General features: G+C 46.0%; 1 protein-coding gene across 3 annotated transcripts in view; it reads right to left on the bottom strand.

The window, feature by feature from the left end:
• Positions 1 to 27,282, bottom strand: part of CCDC85C (coiled-coil domain containing 85C) — a 173,337-nt gene that overhangs the window by 8,977 nt on the left and 137,078 nt on the right. For all 3 annotated transcript variants that reach the window (XM_035106294.2, XM_035106276.2, XM_035106287.2), the window contains 2 exons: positions 21,601 to 21,705; positions 4,928 to 5,023 (listed from right to left, as the gene is read on the bottom strand). In XM_035106294.2, the coding sequence (XP_034962185.1) occupies positions 4,928 to 5,023; positions 21,601 to 21,705 (201 nt within the window). The remainder of the gene's footprint in view (positions 1 to 4,927; positions 5,024 to 21,600; positions 21,706 to 27,282) is intronic.

The following is a 27,282-nucleotide window of genomic DNA, read 5'->3' as shown; positions in this document are numbered from 1 at the left end:
TCCATCTGCACACATCACTAAGCTGGAAATTAATGGTTAGCACTAGGGGGGTTCCAGGAAAAAAAATATGTGATCTACTTTCAACACACGCATACACACTTTTTGCAAATGCCAAGCACATGGTCACTGGATGCTGCCCATATTGCCATTGAATTGTGCAGTTCCTGACACAAAAGAGCATTAGGTGCAAGGTAACTAAGCTGGAAGAAGCTGTGGCCTGACTCAGATCCTGCTCCAAAATCGTGCCAAGGTATGGTAAAAAGAGACAAACTTCTCCCGTCATGGTTAGGTACAGAAGACAGTAAAGGAAGAGTGGTCCATAAGTGGTTAAGGAAGGACTGGAGTTTCAGTGGTAGTTGCTATGCATGCAAAAGGTCCCAGGTTCAATCCCTGACGTCTCCAGGGAAAGACTCCCACCCTAATCCTGAGCCAGTAAGTTGGCCACTTATGCATCGCGTCCCAAAGAGCAACAAAAGAGTACAATCGTACCTTGGATCCTGAACGCCTTGCGAGTCAAACGTTTCGAATCCCGAACACCGCAAACCCAGACGTGAGTGTTCCGGTTTGCGAACGTTCTTTGGAACCTGGACGTCCATTGCGGCTTCCGATTGGCTGCAGGAGCTTCCTGCAGTCAATCGGAAGCCGCGCCTTGGTTTCTGAACTTTTCAGAAGTCGAATGGACTTCCGGAACGGATTCCGTTCGACCTCAGAGGTACGACTGTATACAGATTTGCAGAAGGTGATGCTGATTAAAGTGTACAGACACAAACTGATAAATCATTACTATACATCTCACCACTATGGGGAAGACCAGGTGACTGCTCAGTCTGCTTTCCAGGTATGGATATGGGCAACTTCAAGGCCCCTGCTCTCCCTTCTTGGAGTTCTTTATCTTTAATATAAAGAAGGCTTGGACTGGACAGAGGACTCCTTCAAATAGAGGACAGTCCTCTGTAAAGCAAGAGGCACATGACTACCCTACTCCTCATTCATCTCTAGCTGTCAGGGTCTGGCTGGACACTGAGGAGTGGTGGTTGGGTGCATGGGCACTGGGAGAAGGTGGGCTGGAGACTGACTGGGAAGAAAGGATCCGTGATAGCCTGTAGCAGCCAGGAGATGAGAGTCAGAGGCAGGAGAAGCTGCAGGATTGGAGAGTCAAGAGCTGGTGCTGGAGGAGGGAGAGAAAGGTCAGGCTGGTGTAGAGTCCAGGGCTCCCAGGACCAGAAGAGGACTGAAGCAAGTTGCACACAGACGTCGGGTGGGGGAGATACATAAGCTAAGGCAGGGAGGCCGGGCCTCTCTGTTGCCGCAACTGCCTCATTGGGTACACACCTCAGAGATGCAGGACTAACAGACATGCCTTTTCCTAACTTGCAAGTGTGCTTTTGGCAAGAAAGAGTTAATTCCTCACTCTGGACTTTCCTGGCCTCACAGTGCTGGGACACTAGCATAATAATCGCCCACATCATAATTCAGATTGAAGAATCAAGCTTCCACCTCCCCCCAACTCGGTGACAGAATTATGGTTAACACCGCAATGAATGTGGATTGTTTCGATTCAGATGAACACAACACTCTGTGAAACCACACACAAATGCTCCGCTCAGCTTTCTAGCGGGTGGCACTGCACTTTGCACACTGACCGCTTTGAACTGGACCAATGCTTCCTTTTCCTGCCGTGCCTCAGAAGTCTCAGTTACAAAAATAGGTCATTCTCTTAGGGCCCTTAACCTACTTTGGAAATTGCATTATCCACTAGCTTAACCGACATATTTTGAACCAATGGCAATTTTGCATGACTGTACGGTTTCGCTTAAATTAATTCAATCCGTTGGCTCCTCTTTTTTTGAAAGGGGGCGCAGGAACACCAGAGGAAGCAAGCAAGCAAGCAAGCGGCATTTACAAGCTTGCAAATAAAAATAGATCTCTAATGAATAGGAAAGAATTAATTATTGATCAAGCTGGATGCAGGCTGCGAAACTGACTCGTTGGTCTGGGCACGCCTGCGATACTCATCAGCCTGGATAATCAAATCCCAGCCCCTGAAATATCATGCTGGTAGAACACGGCCACATGAATGTACTCCAGGCTGAGGCTCTCCATTGGGTTTTATTGCCTGCATGAAACTGGAGTAACCTAACTCTACATAGTATCCTCATATCGCTTCCCCCAGTGTAAAATGTTAACTACAGGGATTTGTGGCAAGGGGGAAAAACCTCATATCTGCTTGCATTGTATTGCATGAAGATGCATGGATGCAGGAAACTGCTCCTGTTGAACACATGTCCATCAATATTATTATTAATAGATTTTATAAGCTGTTTGATCATTTCACACACACACCCCAGGGGTGAACAAGTCCAAATCATGCAGCTGTTAAAACACACAAAGCCGCTGGCATTGCCACCTTTCCTCTCTGACCTTGCCCTGTGCCTATGACAGAAGCCTGACAAACAGAAATTAAGGTGAAGCTTATCAAGACCCGCGAAGGAAACAATGGAAAACAACTCATCTGCTCAATTCCTGCATCTCAGTCTGCTAGTGGCAAAGGAGCAGGGCCGTGAATATAAGGTGGCAACCCTTGGAAAGGGGTGTGCTAGTGCGGCTGCGCTTTAGGGGACCTGGGCCTTCAACAGCTGTACCACTGGGAGATGCTCGGCAGTTTTCTCTGTCAATGCGCCCTGATGAAATGCAGCGTTCGTAGCCTGTTCTGTTAAAAATAGATTTCTGGACCCAGAAATACAAGCTGATTCTGCCAGCAAGCTTTCTCCCTCCCCGCCCGCCTTTCCTTGGTATCTATGCACAGCATCGCAACCTGGGAGATTATCTAAGTGCCCTCGGGTCTGGTACATTAAGAGTGCTTTGCGCAGCACTGAAACTCGTGGATAATGAAAACAATGGTCTCTGGGTGACGATACAGATACAGCGATGTGACATTTAGTCTGTGCGTACGTGGCTATGGCAAGGTGGAGGATTTGGTTGGTGATCACTTTTGTTGCGATCAGCATAGAAAAGATGCTTCTGGCTCTCCTCTTTCCCAGAATTCCCCACGGCAGCGCTAGAGGTTTTAATTTCCTGTGGGGAACACCAGTGTCAACATTGGTCTGAAGAACACGGGGCCCAGTTGGAGAAGCTTCGGCTGATTCAGTTCCCTATTTCCTATCTGATGTTGTCATGCTCCTTCTGCTGCCATTGTGAGGGGGCGGCCTAAGCTCATGCGCGTGAACGCTTAAAAGACAAAAGAAAGTACTTCTTCACACGAGGCAGAGGTAGTCTGTGGAATTTGCTGCCCCAAGATGTAGCAATGGCTTTAAAATGTAGCAATGGACTACTGCAATGCGCTCTACGTGGGGCTACCTTTGAAGGTGACCTGGAAACTACAACTAATGTGGCAGCTAGACTGGTGACTGGGAGCGGCCGCCAAGACCATATAACACTGGTCCTGAGAGATCAACATTGGCTCCCAGTACGTTTCTGAGCACAATTCAAAGTGTTGGTGCTGACCTTTAAAGCCTTAAACAGCCTCGGCCCACTATACCTGAAGGAGCGTCTCCACCCCCATCGTTCAGCCTGGACACTGAGGTCCAGCTCCGGGGGTCTTCTGGTGGTTCCCTCACTGTGAGAAGTGAGGTTACAGAGAACAAGGGAGAGGGCCTTCTTGGTTGTTGCGCCCGCCCTGTGGAACTCCTTTCCATCAGATGTCAAGAAAATAAACAACTATCTGACTTTTAGAAGACATCTGAAGTCAGCCCTGTTTAGGGAAGTTTTTAATGTCTGATGTTTTATCGCTTTATTATTAATTATTATTATTATTATTATTATTATTATTATTATTATTATTATTATTATGGGAGCCTCCCAGTGTGGCTGGGGAAACCCAGCCAGATGGATGGGGTATAAATAAATTATTATTATTATTATTATTATTATTATTATTATTATTAATAGGCCCAGTATACCTGAAGGAGCGTCTCCACCCCCATCATTCTGCCTGGACACTGAGGTCCAGCGCCGAAGGCCTTCTGGCAGTTCCCTCACTGCGAGAAGCAAAGCTACAGGGAACCAGGCAGAGGGCCTTCTCGGTAGTGGCGCCCGCCCTGTGGAATGCCCTCCCATCAGAGGTCAAAGAGATAAACAACTACCTGACATTTAGAAAACATCTGAAGGCAGCCCTGTTCAGGGAAGTTTTTAATTTGTGACATTTTATTGTATTTTAATCTTTGCTGGAAGCCGCCCAGAGTGGCTGGGCAGACCCAGCTGAATGGGCGGGGTAAATAATAATAATAATAATAATAATAATAATAATAATAATAATAATAATTAAAGAGAGTTAGGGAAATTCATGGAGGATGAGGCTAGCCGTGTTGGGTGGGTGCTACCTCTTGTATCAGAGACTGTAAGCCTCTGAATATCAGCTGGTAGCCAGACAAGGGTGACCACCAACTTGGATGGCTTCCAAAGACGGTCAGACAAATTCATGGAGAGGGCTATTGATGGCTACTAGCCTACTGCCACAGGCTGGATACTTCTCTCCTTCCTTGGAGGTTTCTAAGTAGAGGTTGGATGGCCATCTGCCATGGATGCTTTAGCTGAGATTCCTGCATTGTACTAGATGACCCTCCTGGTCCCTTCCAGCTCTAAGATTCTATGAATGCCAGTTGCTGGAAACCACAGGTGGGGAGAGGGCTCTTGTGCTCAGGTCCTGCTTGTGGGCTTCCCATGGGCAACTGGTTGGCCACTGGGAGAACAGGATGGCGGACTAGATGGGCTTTTGACCTGATCTAGCCGAGCTCTTCTTATGTCAATAAAAAAAGCACACCTGCTCTGCTATTTCTCAGAGCCTCTGATTGCCCCTCCGCATTGTCTTCCTCTCTTGAGCTGGAATGCGAAGCCCAGATGAATGCATGTAAAACACCCCTCCCCTTACCTTCATAGCGTGCACCACGGCTTCAGGTTTCTGGTTTATGGAGACGTATCCCACGGCAGGAGATGCGGCAAGATCGGGAGCCATGCGGACAGGGCCCTGCAAAAGACAAGAGAGCAAACGCTTTTAAATATATATATTCTTGGCAACAGATGTCCCGAAGGGACCCTGCACTTCTGAATTTGTCACGACAGTCATACCTCGGAAGTCAAACAGAATCTGCTCCGGAAGTCCGTTCGACTTCCAAGACGTTCAGGAACCAAGGCGCGGCTTCCAATTGGCTGCAGGAAGCTCCTGTAGCCAATTGGAAGCTGTGGAAGCCATGTCGGACTTTCGGGTTCCAAAGAACGTTCGCAAACCGTAACACTCACTTCCGTGTCTGCGGCGTTCGGGAGCCAAAACGTTCAACTCGCAAGGCGTTCGACTTATGAGGTAGGACTGTACATTACTGGAGGGGAGAGTTTCCCAGGCCCAAACTGACTCCTCCTGAAGTGGCTTTTCCAGTAGCAAAAGGACCGATCTACTGTTAAATACAGTTTTACCTAACATGCACCTTGGTGTCATGAAATGTTTACTCAGAACATACCGGGAAAGTTTTCAACCCTGGAAACCAACTTAACCTTTGAAGTCACCCATAGCAATGGGTCGCTTTTAACTAGGAAGCAATATTCTGTCTGACATGGGTAGAGGGAGAGAATATTTGGCACCCACTTCACTGGCTGCGTGGCAACATTCTCCAAAGAGCATCAAGTGGCCTTCAAGGAAGGTTGTGAAGGGAACCCAGGAGGTAAGTATATACACACAGCTGCAGCTAAAGGAGGGCTTGCTTTTTAAAAAATAAAATAAAATGGGCCATCGAGTTCTCTGATGTTTAGCGTTCTGTTGAAAAGTAAAAAAAAAGTTCCTTTAATGTCAAGAAACCTGACTACCCAACTAGTCCAATACTCACCTTCTGGGAAGGGGGATCCCTTTTATGGTCTCTCCCAAGCAAGGTGAGGCACAATGTCTTTATTCAGATAGATGCCCCCTTCTTGTCTCTATGATTTGTATGTTTGCACTATGCCATTCAGAGAAACCAACAATGGCTTCATTGAGAACTCTCCAATATTTTGCCTTCATGCTGTTCGGCAAAACAAAAGGGGGATTATCCCGTTGGGCTGTGAAGGTAAATTGGGATGACAGAGCGGTATGCAGTATCACTGCAGGGAACGTGCTGTCCAGGCAGTGGGAAGAGGTGCATATTATAGTCTTTTTCTAAAATACACACACAAAAATGTGTCTTATCTTAGAACTTCACAATTACAGATGTGACAAGGAAGGAAGGAGCTGTGGTTTTTAAAGAGTTTGCTGCTCTGGCTTTATTCCTCATGCTTCTTATTCAGCTTTGTGTCCCAGCTAAGCAGCTAACGTTGAACATAACAAAAAAAGCAGTTTCCCATTACATGAAAGAGCTACAGAGAGTCTTTGCATCCTTCCTCTTCCTCTTTCGTAGCCCTGGTTAAGAGATCAAAAGCTTCCCCTTCTGATTTTATGCCCATTATGTCCAATCTTGGGATACTGTAGGTTTTTTGTTTAAATCCCCCCCCCCCCACAAACTACAGTTAAGAGAGAACAAGCCAGGATCAAAACATAGTGTTTGATCCTGGCTTGCTCTGAAACCTGTGGCCCTCCAGATGTGGTCAGACCCCCAACTCCCACCATGGCCAATGGTAAGGGATGATGGCAACCATTCAGAAGAAGGTGGAAGGTGGCTTCAGGGGGCAGAGGGGAATCTCCAAAAACTGCACCCCCTCCTCTTTCATTAGTAGGCACCTGCACAGATCAAAAGCCCTTTCATGGGTTCAAAGGCACAAACTGGAGAACACCCTATTTATTTCTGCATGCACACTCACCATGGCTAAAGCTAACCAAGCTTACGTTTTCAACTAAAGGTTGGAACCAAGGTTAGAAGCTGGTTTGCAAACCATAAAAAGTAAACCTGGTTACCAGTAGCCAGTGCTATTTTTCTAGAAAAAAGAGGTGCCGGAACTCACCATGAACGCCACTCTTGTTTTCTCATAATGACGCCCACCTGAGAAGTGCCGGAACTGAGTTCCGGTAAGTTCCAGCTGGAAAAAAAGGCCTGCCAGTTGCCCTTGTTAGAGATGGTTAGGTGATTGCTGCACCAGACCAGATAAATAGAGGCCCTGCTGAGGACTGGGCAGACATTTGTCCATCTACACCCCATCGGGAATAGTTTTTTAAAAAAGGTTTACACAATTAAGAAGAGTAACAGAGTATTAAAGCAGGCAGAACAGTATGTAAACCTGAGCTCTTTTACTCTGGGTAAACTTGTTTCCTGCTTGCCAGGGGGTTGGACTGGATGGCCCTTGTGGTCTCTTCCAACTCTATGATTCTATGGGTTCTCTGAAGAACAGGAAAACCCCGACAAACAGTATTTCCTTAATTTCTCATGGGATTTGGGGAGGAAACAGCTCTTTGTCTCCTGAACATGATTCCTTATTTATTTCTGCCCCCCCCACCTCCCAGTTCATTACTCCGCAATATCCATTCACCTTCTCTCTTCAGAGTTGCTGGTGCTGTGTAAAACCGCCATCCGTTGCACTAATAGTACTCCAAATGTTTAATTAGCTTCAGAACAAGGAGAAATGCTTTCCTAATGATTTCGCTGCAGGAGATGGAATTGTTGCCTCAGGAGGGCCCAGGAGTCAACTGGCACATATCACCTGTCAGCCAAATGCAGCTACTAGGCGACATCCATTTGTTTCAATGGGGCTCACCTGGAGCAGCTGAAGTCGTAGGGCTGACATTTATTTATGAAAACCACATGGGGAATCATATCAATACCCCACCAAAGAAGGCGTAACTATATTTGTAGTGGGGTTGTTCAGAAGTGAGCATGAACCATTAAGGTTAGGCCGCAATCCAGCAAACATTTAGCAGGGAGTAGGTCCCATTGAATTCAATGGGGGCTTACTTCTGAGTAGAGGCGGGGATAGGATTGGGCTGTTTGGCACATTTCTGTGCCTGATTTAATCAGCATATGGTCTCCTTAGTTTGGGCCACACAATACAGAACAATAGCTCACACCACTCTGAGTTACCCTTGGTCTATAGTCACCAGGGGGTTGAGCTGGATGACCCTCAGGGTCCCTTCTGTCTCTACAACTCTATGAGCACCATCCATTTTCAAGGTCACACAGGAAACCTGGGACAAATAACTGTGAACTGTTCAAACATTGAGAGGTGTGCCCTGTTCCCTGAGCTCAATCTTTGTAGATGAGTGCGGTTAATAAATGATAAGTGGTTTGTGATGATTGTGGCTAATGAGGCACTCAGAAGCCAAAATACTAAAAACCACTCAAGTTTAGGGGAGCTCTGCGAGCCGAAATCTCTACAGTATCAGAAAATATTCCAAGCATCCGGCATCTACACTCGCTGTGCCAGTTTTATTGTGATCTTTCCCCCGCTTGTCCTTCCTGACTATCTATTTCTCCTTCTCTGAAGTGCATTAGTTACTATGGAAACAAACATTGGCATATGCAGCGCTTTGCTGCATCCATCTACCAGTGGCATATAAAAAGTCCGTTTAGATACTAACATGGGAAGTCTGGGGGTGGCGGGGAGAGATTGAGAGGCCACAAGAACACTATTTTTAAGAAGAACTAGAGGACACGGCGGGGACACGGGTAGCGCTGTGGTCTAAACCACTGAGCCTATTGCTTGCTGATCAGAAGGTCGGTGGTTCGAATCCCTGCGACGGGGTGAGCTCCTGTTGTTCGGTACCAGCTCCTGCCCACCTAGCAGTTCGAAAGCACGTCAAAGTGCAAGTAGATAAATAGGTACCGCTCCAAGCAGGAAGGTAAATGGCATTTCCATGCGCTGCTCTGGTTCACCAGAAGCGGCTTAGTCATGCTGGCCACATGACCTGGAAGCTGTACGCCGGCTCCCTCGGCCAGTCAAGGGAGATGAGCACCGTAACTCCAGAGTCGTCCGTGACTGGACTTAACGGTCAGGGGTCCCTTTACCTTTTTAGAGGACATAGCAGTTTATTCGCCTTGCTGCACCACAACAACCACCTGCATTTTGGTACCCAAAAGCAACCCAGAACTTCCACTAGGTTCCAGGCAACCAACTCACACCACTTTGCCTTCAAAATTAGACATTCAGTAGAATGCAAGGCAAACTCAAGGGACCTAATCTCCTCAGGGATATTCTGCTCTCTGAGCTTTCAGGCTTAGTGCTAAAAAGGCAGGAGTCTCTAGTCCGGTCTTCCTCCTCGACTTAGTACCTCTACTACAACACCCATCATCCCTGACAACTGGTCACCCAAGACTGACAGGGGCTCCTGGGAGTTGGAGTCCAACAATGAAGGCTGTCCTAATCTCTTCCCACCCCCTAATAGAGGCATAAGGGAAAATATATAGAGAGAAACGCTGTTTTTGTCAATGAGTGCACAAGGCATTTGCATGATGAATATATTTAGAAAACATATATTAAACAAGTCTAAATTACACATATTATGCTACTTGTGTCTGGATCTCTGTTAACTTTGATTTAGAGTGCCACCTCCTCCAAGGTTTGCCTTCCCAAGCTACTATAAAATTTCTAGCTATGGAAATACAACTTTTTGAGGTACAACAATGTGAAAAAGAAGCCACGAAGCTTCCCGGGAAACCTACCTCACAAGGTCATTGTGGGGATAAGATGAGACATATAGATATTATAAATAATACTGGTTTCTTGGATATAGGTCCTAGGATTTGATTTGCAGAATCTGGATTCTTGAGCAACAGGGCAAAGAAGAGAAGGACACCAGATATTTGGAGGGAAGTAAAGGGTCACTTCTGTGAAACCCTTTGCAACTAGAGGCTTATCAAGCTTGGTTTGGAGGCTAGTCAATACCTTTTCTTTTATTCTGCAAGGCCTCTGAACAAATCTAAGTAGCACCCACTGTTTAGCTGTGACTGTGTGGGGATTTTAGTTCTACTGCTTTGATTCACACTGTCATTTTTGGAATGAAAAAAACTTACGATTTAAACGCAAGTTTAAACCAAACGGTTGTGGTCTCCTTTAAAGACCCCCTGCCGAAGACCGAAAATAAGTAAGAATGAACTTATAAAATGCCCCGTGTCCTTAAAAGGTAAGTATACTTCAAAAAATGAGCCAGGAACTAGATTAGGCTGTGGGGAGGGGGACAGCCCCCCCAAAGCAGGAATTTATGGGGATAATTCCAACTTTTCACATTTGTGCCTGACTCACACATCACATCAGTAGAAAGAGGGGAAGGGGGTGGGCACCGAACAAACATCTCTTTAGCTTAAATTGCAGGATGATTCATTCAGAAATGTGAGGAGAAATCACACCATTCAGTTCTAACAGGCTGTCATTGCTGCTTGGCGAGAAGTATTTTGGCGAGAACATGCTAAAAAGGGGGGGGGAGGGAAAGCACGATTCTTCTCATCCTTACCCACCTCCCCTCTCAGGTCCCCCCCCCCAGGAAGGGTGTGATTTTTTCCACTGTATTTTTTTTTGTGGGGGGGGGGATAAAAGATTTCCCAACTGGGGAAGGAACTGAACTGTGAATGGCAACAGATACAAAAAAGTCGCCAAGCAAAGGGATGACCGTCCTTCTTTCTCAGAACACCCCAGGGCATGCGAGAGATGAAAATGAGCAGGTGGGTGTCTGAGCAGAGGGTGGGATGTCAGCAGCGGCAATCTGGAAATGTAGAGGAAGGTCGATGGCCTCGGTCAGGATAAGGCTGCCCATATAATTCCATGGAAATAATGGGTGTCTATAATAAAACCTGTCCCTTTTGGCACAGTTAGGGCACACCGTCTTTATATGGGTGGCTGGGGGGTGGCGTGCGAGGGAAGATTAATGAAGGGGCCCATATGGCTGCAGCTCAACGTCCCAGCAGGCAGCGGTTCCCCCTCCCTCCCGAGCCCAGCTGTCTCCCTTCCGCTAAGGAAAAAAAGCAGGAAGACACTGCAAACAGATCAGTTGTGAAAGGCTGAGAAACGCTGAGGTTTCAAGGAGGCTGAGTGGAAACAAGCTCTTCAGTCTCCTGCGAGAGTGGGGAAAGGAAGACTGTGGCATGTGCGTAAATATGCATTCATTCATTGCATTTATATCCCACTAAGGAGCTCAAAGCCGCATGCATGGTTCCCCCCTCCCTCACTGAATCCGCACAGCAACCCTGTGAGGTAGGTTAGGCTGAGAGGCAGTGATTGGCCTCAGGGAGCTTCAAAGCCGAATGCGGATTTGCACCCTGGTCTCCCAGGCCCTAGGCCAGGCATCCCCAAACTTCGGCCCTCCAGATGTTTTAGACTACAATTCCCATCATCCCTGACCACTGGTCCTCTTAGCTAGGGATCATGGGAGTTGTAGGCCAAAACATCTGGAGGGCCGCAGTTTGGGGATGTCTGCCCTAGGTCAACGTTCTTAATCACTAGAGCACACAATACCCAGAGTGAGCTTGAGACAATCAACTTCTCTCTCTTTTTTAAAAAGATAATTTTAATTAGATTTTCTAAATAAACAAACAAAAAAATACATTCCATCTTAAATCCCCCCTCTCAGTTCCTTACGCTCTGCCAAGCTGTGACTTCCCTCCCTCCCGTCATTCGGCTTCGTTTCTCACTCTTATCTCGCAGTTCCTTTTTACAAACATGTATAGATTAAATTCGTAGGGTTTACTTCAGTCCTGCCAGTGTCCTTAAACTTCTACAGTTTTTCTCCATATAGTCAATAAATTTACTCCATTCCTTCTGGAACTTTGTCTCTCCCTGGTTTCGGATCCCACAGGTCAACTCTGCCAGTTCTGCATAGTCCATCATTTTCGTCTGCCACTCCTCAATCGTTGGTTTCTCCTGTAATTTCCATTTGGGGGCTAATAAAGTCCTCGCCGCAGTTGTAGCATACATAAATAATCTCTGATCTCCCTTTGCTATTTCTTCTCCCATTAGTCGCAATAAAAAAGCTTCGGCGGTTTTTTTGGGGGAAAGGTGTACTTAAACACCTTTTTCAACTCATTGTATATCATTTCCCAAAATCCTTTTACTTTCTCGCATGTCCATCATAGACAATAAACTTCTCAACTCCAAATGTGAACATCGCTTGGACTACTGCAATGCGCTCTACATGGGGCTACCTTTGAAGGTGACCCGGAAACTACAACCAATCCAGAATGTGGCAGCTAGACTGTTGACTGGGAGCAGCCGCCGAGACCACATAACACCAGTCTTGAAAGATCTACATTGGCTCCCAGTACATTTCCGAGCACAGTTCAAAGTGTTGTTGCTGACCTTTAAAGCCCTAAACGGCCTCGGTCCAGTATACCTGAAGGAGCGTCTCCACCTCCATCATTCTGCCCGGACACTGAGGTCCAGCACCGAGGGCCTTCTGACGGTTCCCTCGTTGCAAGAAGCCAAGTTGCAGGGAACCAGGCAGAGGGCCTTCTTGGTGGTGGCGCCCGCCCTGTGGAACACCCTCCCATCAGATGTCAAAGAGAAAAACAGCTACCAGATTTTTAGAAGACATCTGAAGGCAGCCCTGTTTAGGGAGGCTTTTAATGTTTAATTATCTTATTTCATTTTTCTGTTGTAAGCCGCCCAGAGTGGCTGGGGAAACCCAGCCAGATGGGCGGGGTATAAATATATTATTATTATTATTATTATTATTATTATTATTATTATTATTATTATCAGGTCGGGTGAGGGGGGAACAGAAGGACTGCTTCACATGTAGTCCGGCCCCCCACAAGGTCTGGGGGACAGTGGACTGGCCCCCTGCTGACCGAAATATCATTTGGTCATCACATTGCCCAGCCTATCCATTTACCAGTTGTGACATTTAATTTTTGGGTACCCAGTATTCAGATGCACTGCGGGCAACCAATTTAAAATAAAACAAACCCCACAACCCCGGCTTCTCTCTCTCTCTCTCTCTCTCTCTCTCTCTCTCTCTCTCTCTCTCTCATATATTTAAATAGCAGCGCTGTCCTAGTTCATGCTGGGATGAATTTTCCTGCTGCCAAAAAACCCAGAATGTCTTGCCACATGGCACAAGCTGGGAAACACAATTTTATTTTTTATTTTTTGCAATGAGGGGAAGGAAAGGTCAGGGGAGGAACTGTATGGGTCCTTTCCGAATCAGAATCTCTTTCACAACATCACACTGAAGCCCTTCGAAACTCGGGTAAGGCCTTTTGACGTATGGTATTAGCAAGGAAAAACAAAAACAGTTTTCTTCCTCCAACTGAGATGGACTTTATTCCAGATGCTAATCTCCTTCATTGGTTATTTAATTTGCCTCTCATTAGACAGACCGAGCAGCCGGCCATGTAAACATTCAATTCTATGAATTAACCATGGGGCTTGTCCACAAGCCAAGCCAAGCCCCCTTCCATCTGCCTGCACAGCTCAGACACCAACTTGTCAGACACAACAGAGTATCTTCAGGGCCTTGGCAACGTTTGGTGAAATCTACTTAATCCACAAAAAAGGCTTACATGCCCCCTTTGATTAATAACCCTCCTTTAAACAGGGGAGGGGGGGGCTTTAGCTCAGTGGGAGAGCATCTGCCTTGCATGTAGAAAGTCGCAGGTTCAATCCATGGCATCTCCAGGTAGGTCTAGGAGAGACACTCCTGCCTGAAATTCTGGAGACTTGTTGCCAGTCAGTGTAGACAATGCTGAGTCAGATGGACCATTTATCTGACTCAGCAGAAGGCAGCTTCCAATGTCCATATTCTCCTTGAACACAGAGACATGCATACTCTTTATTGCTCTGTGGCCTTATGGATGTTTTCCAGAAGGACATTCAGAAATAAGCACGTATGCAGAGGACTGGCTACGTACAGTGGTGCCTCGCTAGACGAATGCCCTGTTAGACTAATTTTTCGCTTAACGAAGAGATTTTGCGATCGAAGGTTGCCTCGCAAGACGACGAGGTTTTCTATGGACACCGCTTCGTCTTGCGAAGCGTGGCCATAAAAACCTCCGGTCGCAAAACCTACAGGGCATTCCTCTAGCGAAAGGGGAACAAGCTGTAGGTGGGAAGAAGGCAAAGGAAGATGAGCTGTCAGCGCCTCTCAGCTGATCTTCCTTTGCCTTCTTTCGCACTGCAGCTGGTTCCCCTTTGTGTTTGGCTGGTCTCTGCTGGTTGCCGCGAGCAGTGAGGGGCAACCGGCAGAGACCAGCAGAACACTAGCGTGGGAAGACCCTCGTCCGATCCCGGCGGGGTGGGGGAAAGGCGGAGGAACCGATCGTTCCTCCGCCTTTCCCCCACCCCGCTTGTCACACGAAGATGGTGGGTGCCACTTGCCGGGGTTGAGAAGCCCCGGCAAGCAGCGCCTGCCGATCTTCCGTGTGACAGGCGGTGGGGAAGGCAGGCAGGCAGGCAAGAGAGAAAACGCCTGCCTGCCTGCCTGCCTTCCCCGCTGCCAGTCCCCCAGAGCCTATAGGAACGCATTGATTAAGTTTCAAAGCATTCCTATGGAAAACCGGGACTCGCTAGACGAATTTTTCGTAGGACGAATTGAGTCCTGGAACGAATTAAATTCGTCTAGCGAGGCACCACTGTATAGGCACATGCGATGGTCCCAGATGTTAATTCTGAAAGATTTGTTCTGGGCTTACAGCCAGCTAGTGGACGCAGAGGTCTTACTTCTCAGTTGTGAAGACTCACTGTCTTAATTGAACTGTAGAGGGAAATTTCCTCCACATGTGATCTAACACACACAGTTGTCGTTTTTTAACCAGGAGGGCTGTTTATTACCTCCGCTGTCTGAGACAGTATACCTCTGAATCGAAAGTCTTCCGGCGCATCTTGTGACTGGCACGGGTCCAATTGCAACCACGTGGAGATCTCTGGATGTCAGGTTGGCGACTGACATCTCCATCTGGCTGGCCCCTCCAGCTTTCTCAAGAAGGCGAGCAGAAGAGCTTATTTATTGCATTTACTCCAAGGAGTAAATGGTTTACCCAGCTCCTCTCAGTTAATCCCTACAACAACCCTGTGATGTAGGTTAGGAGGCTGCAGCTGACTCCAAGGTCACCCAATGAACTTTATGACTGAGTCAGGATTTGAACCTTGATCTCTCAGGTCCTGGTCCAACACTACACCACACTGGCTTCCTAGAGTACTTCTGCTGTGGGGCAGCTATATAAATCAAGTAGGTAAACATATATGGGGAAAGCAAAGCAAAATGTCACTTAGAAAAAACTCTGAAATATTCTCCTTGAAGCTCAAATCTGTTTTATTCCAGGTTGTTTTATTGGATGTTTTAATGTGTTTGAGATTCTTTCTCTTTAAAATATAAAGCGGTATAGAAATGAAATGAATAATAGCAAAAACAGCAACAACAATAATAAAAGACATATTATTGTGGCGACTGTAACCTAGGTTCAAGGTGCCATTGGGTGATCAGTTTATATATACAGTGGTACCTCGGTTTTCAAACGTCTTGGAAGTCGAACGTTTTGGCTTCCGAACGCTGAAAACCCGAAAGCAACTGCTTTGGTTTTTGAACACTTTTCGGAAGCCAAATGTACCACGCGGCTTCCATACTGTATTGAGATTTCCAGACATAAGTGCTTCCGGAAATGCATGCTTCAGAATGGATTACGTTCGAAAACTGAGGTACCACTGTATCTGAGTTTCTAATTCTGCTTTGAATACCAGTTGCTGGAAGTTGCAGGAGGGGAGAGAGCTCTTGTGCTTGGCTCCTGCTTGCTGGTTTCCCACAAGCATCTAGCCCTGGGGGTCCCTTCGAACTCTACAATTTTATGCTTCTATGGTCCAGAGCTGGCCACAGTGAGAACAGGATGTCGGACGAGATTATTATTATTATTTATTATTATTTATACCCTGCCCATCTGGCTGGGTTCCCCCCGCCACTCTGGGCGGCTTCCAACAAATACCAAAATACATTAAAATATCACAGATTAAAAACTTCCCTAAACAGGGCTGCCTTTAGGTGTTTTCTAAATGTCAGGTAGTTGTTTATCTCCTTGACCTCCGATGGGAGGGCGTTCCACAGGGCGGGCGCCACTACCGAGAAGGCCCTCTGCCTGGTTCCCTGTAGCTTTGCTTCTCGCAGTGAGGGAACCGCCAGAAGGCCCTCGGCGCTGGATCTCAGTGTCCGGAATGAACAATGGGGGTGGAGACGCTCCTTCAGGTATACAGGACCGAGGCCGTTTAGGGCTTTAAAAGTCAGCACCAACACTTTGAATTGTGCTCGGAAACGTACTGGGAGCCAATGTAGGTCTCTTAGGACCGGTGTTATGGGGTCTCGGCGGCTGCTCCCAGTCACCAGTCTAGCTGCCGCATGGGTCACATAAGAGCAGGCTCCTATGATGTTCTTAGGATCGTCTTATGACAACCTCCACTGTTCACAATTCCCTGCCCTCTTTGAATATTGCACAATAGCTAAAGGATAAGGTTTCTTCAGCAGCCCACATTGTTTCTGCTCTGATGCTTTTTAAAATACCCAATCAGAAGTGTAGAAGAAGCATCCCTCTTGGCTGAATGCTGTCCCTGTCTCTACTCACAAATCCATTTCCCCCTCTTGTATTGTCCATGTGTTAAAAGAACTGCCTCAGATTTCATCCTTTGTTCGGCAGCCTCATGTCGCGGTCGGCCTCTCCATCCCTTTCGGCTGTGCTCTTTAGCCATTGTCTCCTCCCCTTTCTTGCAAAGTTGTACTGCCATTCATTAGTCACCTGCTGCCACTGGGCACCGCTGAGCTCTGTGAGCTAAATTATCCAATTCAGAGGTCCCCTCAAAGCCAAGCGAGTTGGGGGAAGTGAGCACAGGTATGCCAAAACATAGAATGCTGCAACAGGCAGTATAGACAAATGTGAAAGTAAATAATATTTTGTGCAGGGACAGCTCAAGATATTTGGGTGCCTGGGGGTGTGTGGGGACAGGCGGTGGCGTCTCTCTTTCTTCTTGCAGTGGCAGTAAATTAAATAGCTAAATTGAAGAGCGGACATTTTGATATCTTTTACGGGTAGGGATGCTCCTTCTCCTCAGGAGCAATTCAGCAGCAAATGCCCGAAGCAACTGTCTTTCCAAGTTGCACTTCACAGAAGCGGCAGCCTTATAAAATGACAGAAGTGTACAGTTGGAAGGGACCAGGAGGGTTATCTAGTCCAACCCTCTGCAATGCAGGAAACTTTTGGCCAACATATGGTTTGAACCCACGACCCTGAGATTAAGAATCTCACGCTTTACTGACTGAGCTACCGTATCTCACAGGTGCCTTAAGGCTGTCCAAGTTGCATTCTACATAAGGCCGTCCTAAGGGGAGCCTATTCCACATGGGCATGTCTGCTGAGCAACATCTCAGGCAGAGGACGGGGTACCTTTTCTCTGCCCTACAGGACTGCAAGATCACTTTCAGTTCTGGAACCGGACTCAGAACGCTTTTAATTCTTAGTGTATGTCTTTTGGACCCGACTCTGGTTGGTAGCTTCCAAGCCTGAAATCTGTGCACCCTTGCTATATAACAGAATGAAGAAAGGGCAGGGTGATTATTTAGCAATTGAGTGGCCATTTGTTTATGCCTGGTTATTTATTAGGATGGCACTGCTGATACTTGGCAACAAGAGAATTCAAAGACGGAAGTTCCATTGTTTGTTTGTTTATTTATTTGCAGTAGTTTTTGATCCAGCATATCCCCTTACAAAAAAGAAAGAAAGAAAAGAAATAAGAGGCTTGTGAGCAGATCCACAGCGTAATGAGTAGTTTTGTGTCCTACAGCATCCTGTTTGCAGGGATTAGAAACCCACCCGCTACATTCCTGATGGTGTGAGAGGCTCATTTGTATGGTAATGCTTTCAATTTGGTTTTTCAGTTCTGCAAGAAAAATGGTCCCCTCCCATAGCCTTTTAAAGACTGATCATTTCCCCTCTCCAGGAGTTTCATTATCTCTTATGATTTGGAGAATGGCTTCCTTAAAATGACTTTATTATGTGCACCAGCAGAGGCTTATATATCATGCTAGCTCCCTAAGACTACAAAGGAGATATGAGCTCTTGCAAGACTGTGAGTCGAGGCTCATCTCAACTATTTCATTAGGTTACCTATTTTCTTCTTATATATTACCTGTCATTGAAAGGCAACTTCAGATATACTTGAGTGAGGAAGTGTCATATGGTTTTATCTTGTTAAGGAGTAATGCTGGAGCTATGGGCTAATATTGTTAGCAAGGACACTTGAATAATGCAGATGGGAGTCAAGAGGGGGGGGGAAGGAACCTGATAACACTTTAACTGAACAAAAGCAGAGTATACTTTGAAGAGAAAGCAACAGAGAATCCCGCCCCTTTTCTTAGTTCAAACTTTGTAAACAGCTGGAAGAAATTCAATCAACCATACAAAGGAAAATCTCCCTCAGCACTGCAGAGCCAATCAGAGCTTGTGTTAGCTCAATGAGCATGCTGCCACTCTGCCTGTTTGTTAAGCACCACCCACCCTCCTTGGCTAGTTAACTTTAACACTAGCAGAATTAACACTTAAGTTGCACAGTAAGAGATCTTGCTGTTGTGCTTCCAACAAATATCAAGACATCAAGCTTCCAAACAGAGAAGAGCACTTTGCCAAGTGGAACAAGCATTTCCTCAGTAGGAAGAATGCTGGGGTAGACATTAACTATGCTCAGGGCCCATTTGCACAACCATAGAATCATGTGGCAAAGATTTATCTGGCTTGTGCCATTTTAAACAATGCTGGGTATGCATAATTGAATGTTTATCAAATATCAGGATCTACCAGAACAAGAACAGGGGATCTGTGGCCTTCTATACAGCCACCCTTTTGGGTTAGCTATCAGAACAGTTTGGTGGCACCATGCCAGAAGTGGCTTGCCCAGCAAGGTAGAGCTGCAACAATTTAAGAAGGATGTTGACAAGATGGAATATGTGCAGAGGAGGGCGACCAAGATGTTAAAGGTCTGAAAACCAAGACTTATGAGGAACGGTTGAAGGAGCTGGGTATGTTTAGCCAGGAAAAGAGGAGACTGAGAGGAGATATGATAGTCATCGTCAAATATCCAAGGGCTGTCACTTGGCGGATGGAGCAAGCTTGTTTTCTCCTGCTCCGCGAACCAATGGGTTCAAGTTACAGGAAAGGAGATTCCAACTCAAACATTAGGAAAAACTTCTGACAGTAAGAGCTGTTCAACAGTGGAACAATCTCCCTCGGGGGTGGGGGGGTGGACTCTCCTTCCTTGGAGGTTTTTAAGTAGACGTTGGATGGTCATCCATCATGGATGCTTCACTTGAGATTCCTGCATTGCAGGGGGTTGGACTAGATGACCCTTGGGGTCCCTTCCAACCCTACAATTCTATGATTCTATCTCCCATCAACAGAATCACACCTCTTGGAGTCAAGCCTCTACTTTACGGCTATATGCTTTTTTAATGTTACGTGAGCCAAGGTAAAAATGAGCAAACAGAGAGGGCAATTGTAATTATAGTTATTTTTATATTTCTATCTTACCTGTTACGAAAACTCAACACAACATTCAGGAAAGGGAGGGAGGGGATGGAAAGCTCAGGGAACTGGACTTGCAGACTAAGCACAGTTCACGCATATCTGAGGAGTTTCAGATTCAGAAGAAAATACTTCTTCCCTGTAACGGCAACATCATGTATAAGCCAAACCTCTGAGTCACCTGCAACCTAGCATTCTGATTGGCTAGATCAGCCTTCCCTGACCTGGTGACCTCCAGGCATTTTGGACTCCAATCCCATCAGCCCCAGTTTACTCCTTAAAACTGAAAAGGTCTTAAGTTGCAAAACTTCTAAGTTCCAAAACTTTCCAGCTGTGACAGATAAGCAGCGCTCCGTGTTCTCGCCTTTTTATCATTTCTTAGATCATGTGAAAGTCCAAACTATTGACGGGAAGCCCCTGGGAAGTTTCACAGTTAGCACTTGTTATCTACCCAATTACCAGCAACTCCGCAGAAACAGTCCAAAAATCCTTGGTAAATATTTGGGAGAGGAACATTTTGAAGCGCTTTCGTGTAGGCCATCCATTACATTGTGTCTAGTTGTTCCCCGGAGGCATGGGAAATAAAAGGGAGGTGTCCAGGATAGAACAACGAAAATGTTTTGCTCTGGAAAAGGGTTCTCTGGGAGGAAGTAAAGGAAGTAATGGTATCATACAAATGGGTCACCTATTCAACCCCCTGCAAAATCTCAAGTCACATGACCTTACTAACCATGCATTGCCAGTCCAAACAAAAAGAACCGAGGGCGCAAGCAAAAGTTACTTAAATTATGGGAAAGGGTATTTTCTTTTACACAGGGTCAGCCTTTTTCATCTTAAGCATGAAATAAATGTGCTTGCACAGACAAACACACCAGGTTTATAAAGACATTGGATTCTTATCTCATTATGCATGATCAAGCTTTCTTTAGCGCCTCAGCCCTTGCTCCCCCCCCCCCCAGGACCAATTGCAGTCATCAACAGTCGTTAACAGCCATCTACAGGTTTACCACTCCCTTCAGCCCATCACACATTCCCATCACCCCCACCCCCACCCTCTGAATATACATAAGGGTCTGGTGGATTCTGTTTCAGTGTATCTGACGAAGTGTGCATGCACACGAAAGCTCATACCAAAATAAAAACTTAGTTGGTCTTTAAGGTGCTACTGAAGGAATTTTTTTATTAAACACACCAGGTCACTGGTTGTCAGCAGAGGGTCAAACTACACGTTACACTTAATGTACCGCATGCCGCAACGACACTTGTTTCTCTTAAATTAATTACAGCTCTGTAGGGTAGCGCTGCTGATTTTTGTGACTGATTAATTTACCTAGCTATTATTAAGCTGATTTACAGCCCAGGGGTTCCCAAACCGCGGTGCGCGAGCTCCAGTTCAGCGGTCTGAAGCGTGCCTGTGGACCTGCAGTTGAGAAGGCGGGCGCCGGCATTAAATATTCACGCCAATTTTTAATTGTGTTTTTATGGCTTCTTTTATTTCTTACATTGCTTTCTATCGTATTACAATCTGAATTCCACGCCCTGCAATAAAATACAATATATAAGGAATAAGAGAAGCGGTTAGAAACACAATTAAAGATCGTGCGGCACCCAGCATGGCGTATTACAATTGCTACAAGAGGCAGGAAAAACGTTAAGAGCCTCCGCGTTCAGCTTCGTTGGGTGTTTGTGAGTTCTAGTGTTATAAGAGAGGGAGAAAAAAACAACACTTTTCTCTATCCACAATTTCATAATTTTAAACATTTCTATCATGTGAGTGTCAGAGGCAGTAGGGAAAGTGAGCGAAGTGATATTGAGCTCCCATCCTGCTTGCAGGTTTCCGCACAGGCATTTGGCTGGCCACTGTAAGAACAGGATGAGGGACAAGGTCTGATCAAGGAGGGCTTGTCTTTTGTTCTTATTCATAGCCAGCACTGGTTTCTCACGACTCCCATGAAAACAGAACAAGAGGACAAAGAGTGTACACATGCCAGAATCAAACACTTGGTTTTGATTCCTGCTTTCCAGTGTTTGCAGAATGCTGGAATCAATTCAGCCAGCCTGCCAGATGTTTGCCTTCATGGGTCAGGGCAGGCTCCCGTCTCCCTCTCTCCCCTAATTTACGATTGCCATCAGCGTAATTACACCAGGTAGATAGCTAGCGATGCATGCATCTTACATTCTGCATGGCGTCCTGATACTGCGGCAGTGACGACAGCTGTGTCTCGGAATGGTACGGGGATAACCCTTTCCTCAGAGTCCTCAGATCCCCAGAGCTTGATTGCTGAAAAAGAGAAAGAGAGAAAAGGATTACTATTTAATCCAAAGTAAGACAACGAGACTTTATTCTACTTTCGATTCCTTATTTGGTTCCTACCCTCACCTCTCCAGTTCATCTGGCTCAACTGTAGGCACCACACGACAAGAAAAATCAAGTTTAAAGGCATGCTGTTGGAAATGAAATGGAATATTGCTTGGATCCAAACTGCCACTTAGCAGGGGATTAGTTCCCCCTCCCAGTTCAGCTGGCTTCCCAGCTGCAAAAGCAGGGACTGAGGGTGATGTGGGGGTGGGCCTGAGCAGGCCTGAGGCCACTTTCATACCATGCCATTTAAAACACCATGGTGCCATCTTGAACTGTCATGGCTTCCCTCAAAGGCAGCTGTAGTTTGTTGACAGTGCTGAGAGTTTTCAGGAGGCCCCTATTCCCCTCTCCATTCCCCAAGTTCCCTGTGAAGAGGGGTTCAATGTTAAACCACTCTGGGAACTGTAGCTCTGTGAAGTTCCTGCGTTATGATTTGGGAACGATATAAAGCAGGCATCCCCCAACTTCGGCCCTCCAGGTGTTTTGGACTACAATTCCCATCATCCCTGACCACTGGTCCTCTTAGCTAGGGATCATGGAAGCTGTAGGCCAAAACATCTGGAGGGCCGCAGTTTGGGGATGCCTGATATAAAGTATATAAAAGTATGTGTGTCTTTATGGCATCCTCTTTAATAAAACAATAAACAACTGGGGGAATTCAATTTGTGAGGACTGTGTTTCTGAAAGCCTGCATTTGTGTCCTTATTTTATGACTATCACTCAATTAAAAGTAAGTGCTTTTTAAATATTGACTAATCATTCAATGAATCTCATGCAATTTCACTGGTGAAATGGTGTTTTGGGGGGGTAAGGGCAACACACACACACACACACAAAACAATGAGAGAGACTAAATGAATATGCTACATATCAGACAGACAAACAGATATGGTACAATGTTGGTTCCCTACAAACCATGGATTGCAAATAAGGAGCCAACTCTGGGAACGTGCCCTCTCTTCCAGTCCTTCCTCCTACATGGATTCCCCTCCACTGTGGGCCTTAACTATAGTTTAGCATTACGTAACCAGATTCTCCATTAGCCAGAGTTTACAAACCCAGGTCACTTTTAACTTTGGTCAAGATGGCAGCCCTGCAGTCTAGTGAATCGTTCTGGAAAATGTGTTGCTGCTAAGCAGCTGCAAACCTGAAAGGAAGGCCATTGGGAGATCCAGGTAAGACCGGCATTTGCATATAATAAATAAACATTTATTTAAGGGAAAAGATGGAAACCCCATTTAGCATCAGCACAAATCCAACTTGTGCTTGAGTTTATGAAGGAAGTAGGAAAGTGCGCATTCCCAACAAGCAGTCCCAACATCATCAGCAAGATGTCTGCGGTTAGAACAAACCATGGCTTGCTACTATGTTTGAACACAGGCACTGTGTCCCTACCCAACAAGAAGGATCCTTGGAAGCTGATAATGTATGGTGCCCTCCATGCTAGCCCTGGCTTAGCAAAACACATTTTCTTGGGTGAGATAACTCACTTTGAAAAGGATGCTGAAAACCATTTTTCAGGAACATGCTTTTTTTAAATGCCCTGTATTTATAGTTTCACTTTCTTTGAGCAACTTTTGGCTGTGTTCAACTGCCTGTTTGTATGCTTTATTTTTTAAAAAAATTGAGAATTCTTGAGATAAAATACAGTAAGAATCAATAATATTGAAAGAAAGAAAGAAAGAAAGAAAGAAAGAAAGAAAGAAAGAAAGAAAGAAAGAAAGAAAGAAATAAATGGGGGGAAAGCTAGAGAAAGAGAAAAAAATACCTGTGAGGTCTTTTACCATATTTATATCAAATCTATCCTGTCATTTATCCACATACAAAGATGTAGACCAGGCACCCCCAAACTTCGGCCCTCCAGATGTTTTGGACTACATTTCCCATCTTCCCCGACCACTGGTCCTGTTAGCTAGGGATCATGGGAGTTGTAGGCCAAAACACCTGGAGGGCTGCAGTTTGGGGATGCCTGATGTAGGCTCTACATATGTAGGAGTCTACTTCTTCTCCCAGTCTCTCACCCTAGGAGTCTCTACCCTGCCTTTCACACAACAGAGGCTCCCCTTCTCTGAGTATCCCCTTCCTGTTTATGTCTTCCTCAGTCCAAGGTAAAGGACTTCTTTATCCCCCGCACCTACCCACCCCAAAGCTTTTTAAAAAATGTTTCCAATACAAAATAGTATTGGAAAACTAGATAAAACAAGAGAAGGAGAAGAGAGAGAAAGAAAGAGAACAAAACAGAACAGAGTCAAAAGGATAAAAGTATCGTGTAACCACAGCATATTCCCCGCTTGTCCCTGTTACCAGGTCCCGGTATGTTTGTGTGCATGCATGAATATAATGCTATATGCCATTAAGTGACAGAATGTTGGAAACCAGACAATCAACAAAATAGAAATGCTTCAGATTCATCAAATATACACTCTTGGATGGAAACAATACAATTTTATTAGCATCAACTGTGTTCATTAACTTATTCGGTTTTCAAAGGTCATCCAGTAGTGCATTGTTCTCCATTCTGAGGCTACAAAAACATGACCTTTCCAGTTTCTTTACGCTCCATTAAAGCTTTTGAGTTGCATCTGGTGCTGCAATGATATTTTTCCAGTTTGAAAGAACTGGAAAGAGGACGGGCCATTGCGGCAACAAAATTTGATGGAAGGCCACAAAAACAAGCTTAGCTGTGCATACAATAAGAATCCAGGTGTATTAGTCAACAACAAAAACGTACTGTCAGCATACAAATCAATATGGCTAACCTAATCAAAACATCCTCCCTCCCCACTCACACAAGAAACTAAAGATCATCACAGCCAACCACAAATGAGCAATTGCACCCTAAGATGAATCCCGACCTCTCTCACCAACAGAGAAGCACGAACAAACAACAGAGAACCTGCACAAACGGCGCTGACGCCGAACCCCTACACATATAAAGAAAAACAGAAACATTGACAATCCACCACACCCAACCCCCCATCCCACCCACCTCTTTCCCCCCTTCCTCATAATGTCTCGATAAGTAAAATTGATGTGTAAAAATGATGCATGAGACACTGCACTACCTTTGTAACCTACAAAAATCCTTAATAAAAATAATTATATATATAAAAAAATAAGAATCCAGGTGTTTTGAGGGTTTGACTGCAACCAACATCTTCTATGTCAAGTAGTTTTCTTCCCACCAATATGTCAAGATCTTAAAAGCCAGCAGTGTGTCGAAAGAACTGGAAAGAGGATGGGCCATTGCGGCAACAAAATTTGATGGAAGGCCACGAAAACAAGCTTAGCTGTGCATACAATAAGAATCCAGGTGTTTTGAGGGTTTGACTGCAACCAACATCTTCTATGTCAAGTAGTTTTCTTCCCACCAATACACCAAGATCTTAAGAGCCAGCAGGGTGTCGGAGGACATTGGAACCCACGGGTTAAAGCGTATGGAGGATCCCATATGTAAAATTTGTCATGGAGAAACCACCTCATGAATCCATCATGACATGAGTTTGCAACAGGCAAATGGAAGGCTCTCTTTCTTGTCCTGACCCCAGTCTGCACTTTCCCCTTCCAAAAATGCACTTCAGAGTCCAGCCATCTGAGGCAAGAGGCTCGTAATAATTTTGAAGTGTCAGAAAATGGTACACAATCATTTGAGCTGTGTTGGAGACTGCCTAGGCCCTTGCATATCTGCTGTCAGACGCTATAAGGAAGCTGAACAGCACAGCAGGGAGTTGCATTCCTCAATTGATCACCCCATTTGGTTTCAAGGCAGAATCCCAAAAACCACATCACAAAACAGCTGACCAGGGTTTGAAAGAAGAAACAGGAGGAGGAGGAGGAGCTTGGATTTGATATCCTGCTTTATCACTACCCGAAGGAGTCTCAAAGCGGCTAACAATCTCCTATCCCTTCCTCCCCCACAACAAACACTCTGTGAGGTGAGTGAGGCTGAGAGACTTCAGAGAAGTGTGACTAGCCCAAGGTCACCCAGCAGCTGCATGTGGAGGAGCGGAGACTCGGACCCAGTTCCTCAGATTACGAGTCTACCGCTCTTAACCACTACACCTCACTGGCTCTCTCCTTACAAGTCTCTCCTTACACTATTCCAGCCCTATCTCACCCCTTTGGGGGAACTTAAAGGTAAAGGTAAAGGGGCCCCTGACCATCAGGTGCAGTCGTGTCCGACTCTGGGGTTGCGGCGCTCATCTCGCTCTATAGGCCGAGGGAGCCAGCGTTTGTCCGCAGACAGCTTCCGGGTCATGTGGCCAGCATGACAAAGCGCTTCCAGCGAACCAGGGCAGCACACGGAAACGCCGTTTACCTTCCCGCCGGAGCGGTCCTTATTTATCTACTTGCACTTTTATGTGCTTTCGAACTGCTAGGTGGGCAGGAGCTGGGACCGAGCAACAGGAGCTCACCCCGTTGCAGTGATTCGAACTGCCAACCTTCTGATCAGCAAGCCCTAGACTCTGTGGTTTAATCCACAGCGCCACCTGGGGAACTTACACTGGCTTAGGTTCCACTGGCTGGGCCCCAGGTGAGCTGGCAGAGCCCGGCTTACACCAGCGTAGGCCTGGTTGAGCTCCTGCTCAGCTGGGAAAGCCCAAGACAACTCCAAACTCTCTCGTCCTGGTGTATCTTAGGTTCGAATTTCATGGCAAACCTACATTTCCTATGGTTCCATAGCTGTCTCCTTTCTGGTCATTGTTCAAGTCTCTCATCTAAACACACTTTGCAGGGACTTGGCAAGGATAAAAACTGAATAATGTCACCCCCACTGTCCTGAACCCCTTGGAGGGAAAGGTGGGGTACACATGTGACTAACACATTTTTGTCAGAGAGGCAAACAGAGATGCTCAACTGACCCCAGGATGAGCCTTCTCAGCTTTGGGAAGATTGAGTACTTGTCCATCCCACTGAGCGACAGGTAGGATTTTATTTCAAACCAGGTAGAGATGTACAGCAAGAGGAGGAGGAGGAGGAGGAGGATTTATTACTTATACCCTGCCCATCTGGCCGGACCTCCCCAGCCACTCTGGGCGGTTCCCAACAGAATATTAAAAACACGACAAAATATCAAACATTCAAAACATCCCTAAACAGGGTTGCCTTCAGATGTCTTCTAAATGTCAGGTAGTTGTTTATTTCTTCGACATTTGATGGGAGGGCGTTCCACAGGGCGGGTGCCACTATCGAAAAGGTTCTCTGCCTAGTTCCCAGAAGGTTGTCTACCTGGTTCCACCCACAGAATCTTTAGCACTCCAAACAAATTCTAAGTAGGGTCCTGTGTAGTATGGAGTGCTCCTGTTCAGGGCTCCAAGCAGGCAGGCAGTTATTCCCTATTAAAAGATGCTCCATTCCCTAGCAGACACTCAACATTGTGTACTCATTGAGCATTCTCAGTTCCTGGTCCTCCTAGGGATGTTTTGGGTTTGAGAATGTGGGGTGGTTATTGCTGTTGCCTGCTTAGGATTTTCTCCCTAAAGGGTTGCTCTATGT

The sequence above is a fragment of the Zootoca vivipara genome, chromosome 1, assembly GCF_963506605.1.
Source record: "Zootoca vivipara chromosome 1, rZooViv1.1, whole genome shotgun sequence".
Lineage (NCBI taxonomy): Eukaryota > Metazoa > Chordata > Lepidosauria > Squamata > Lacertidae > Zootoca > Zootoca vivipara.
Note: the sequence above shows the minus strand (reverse complement) of the source record. Positions and strands in the feature narration are given on the sequence as shown.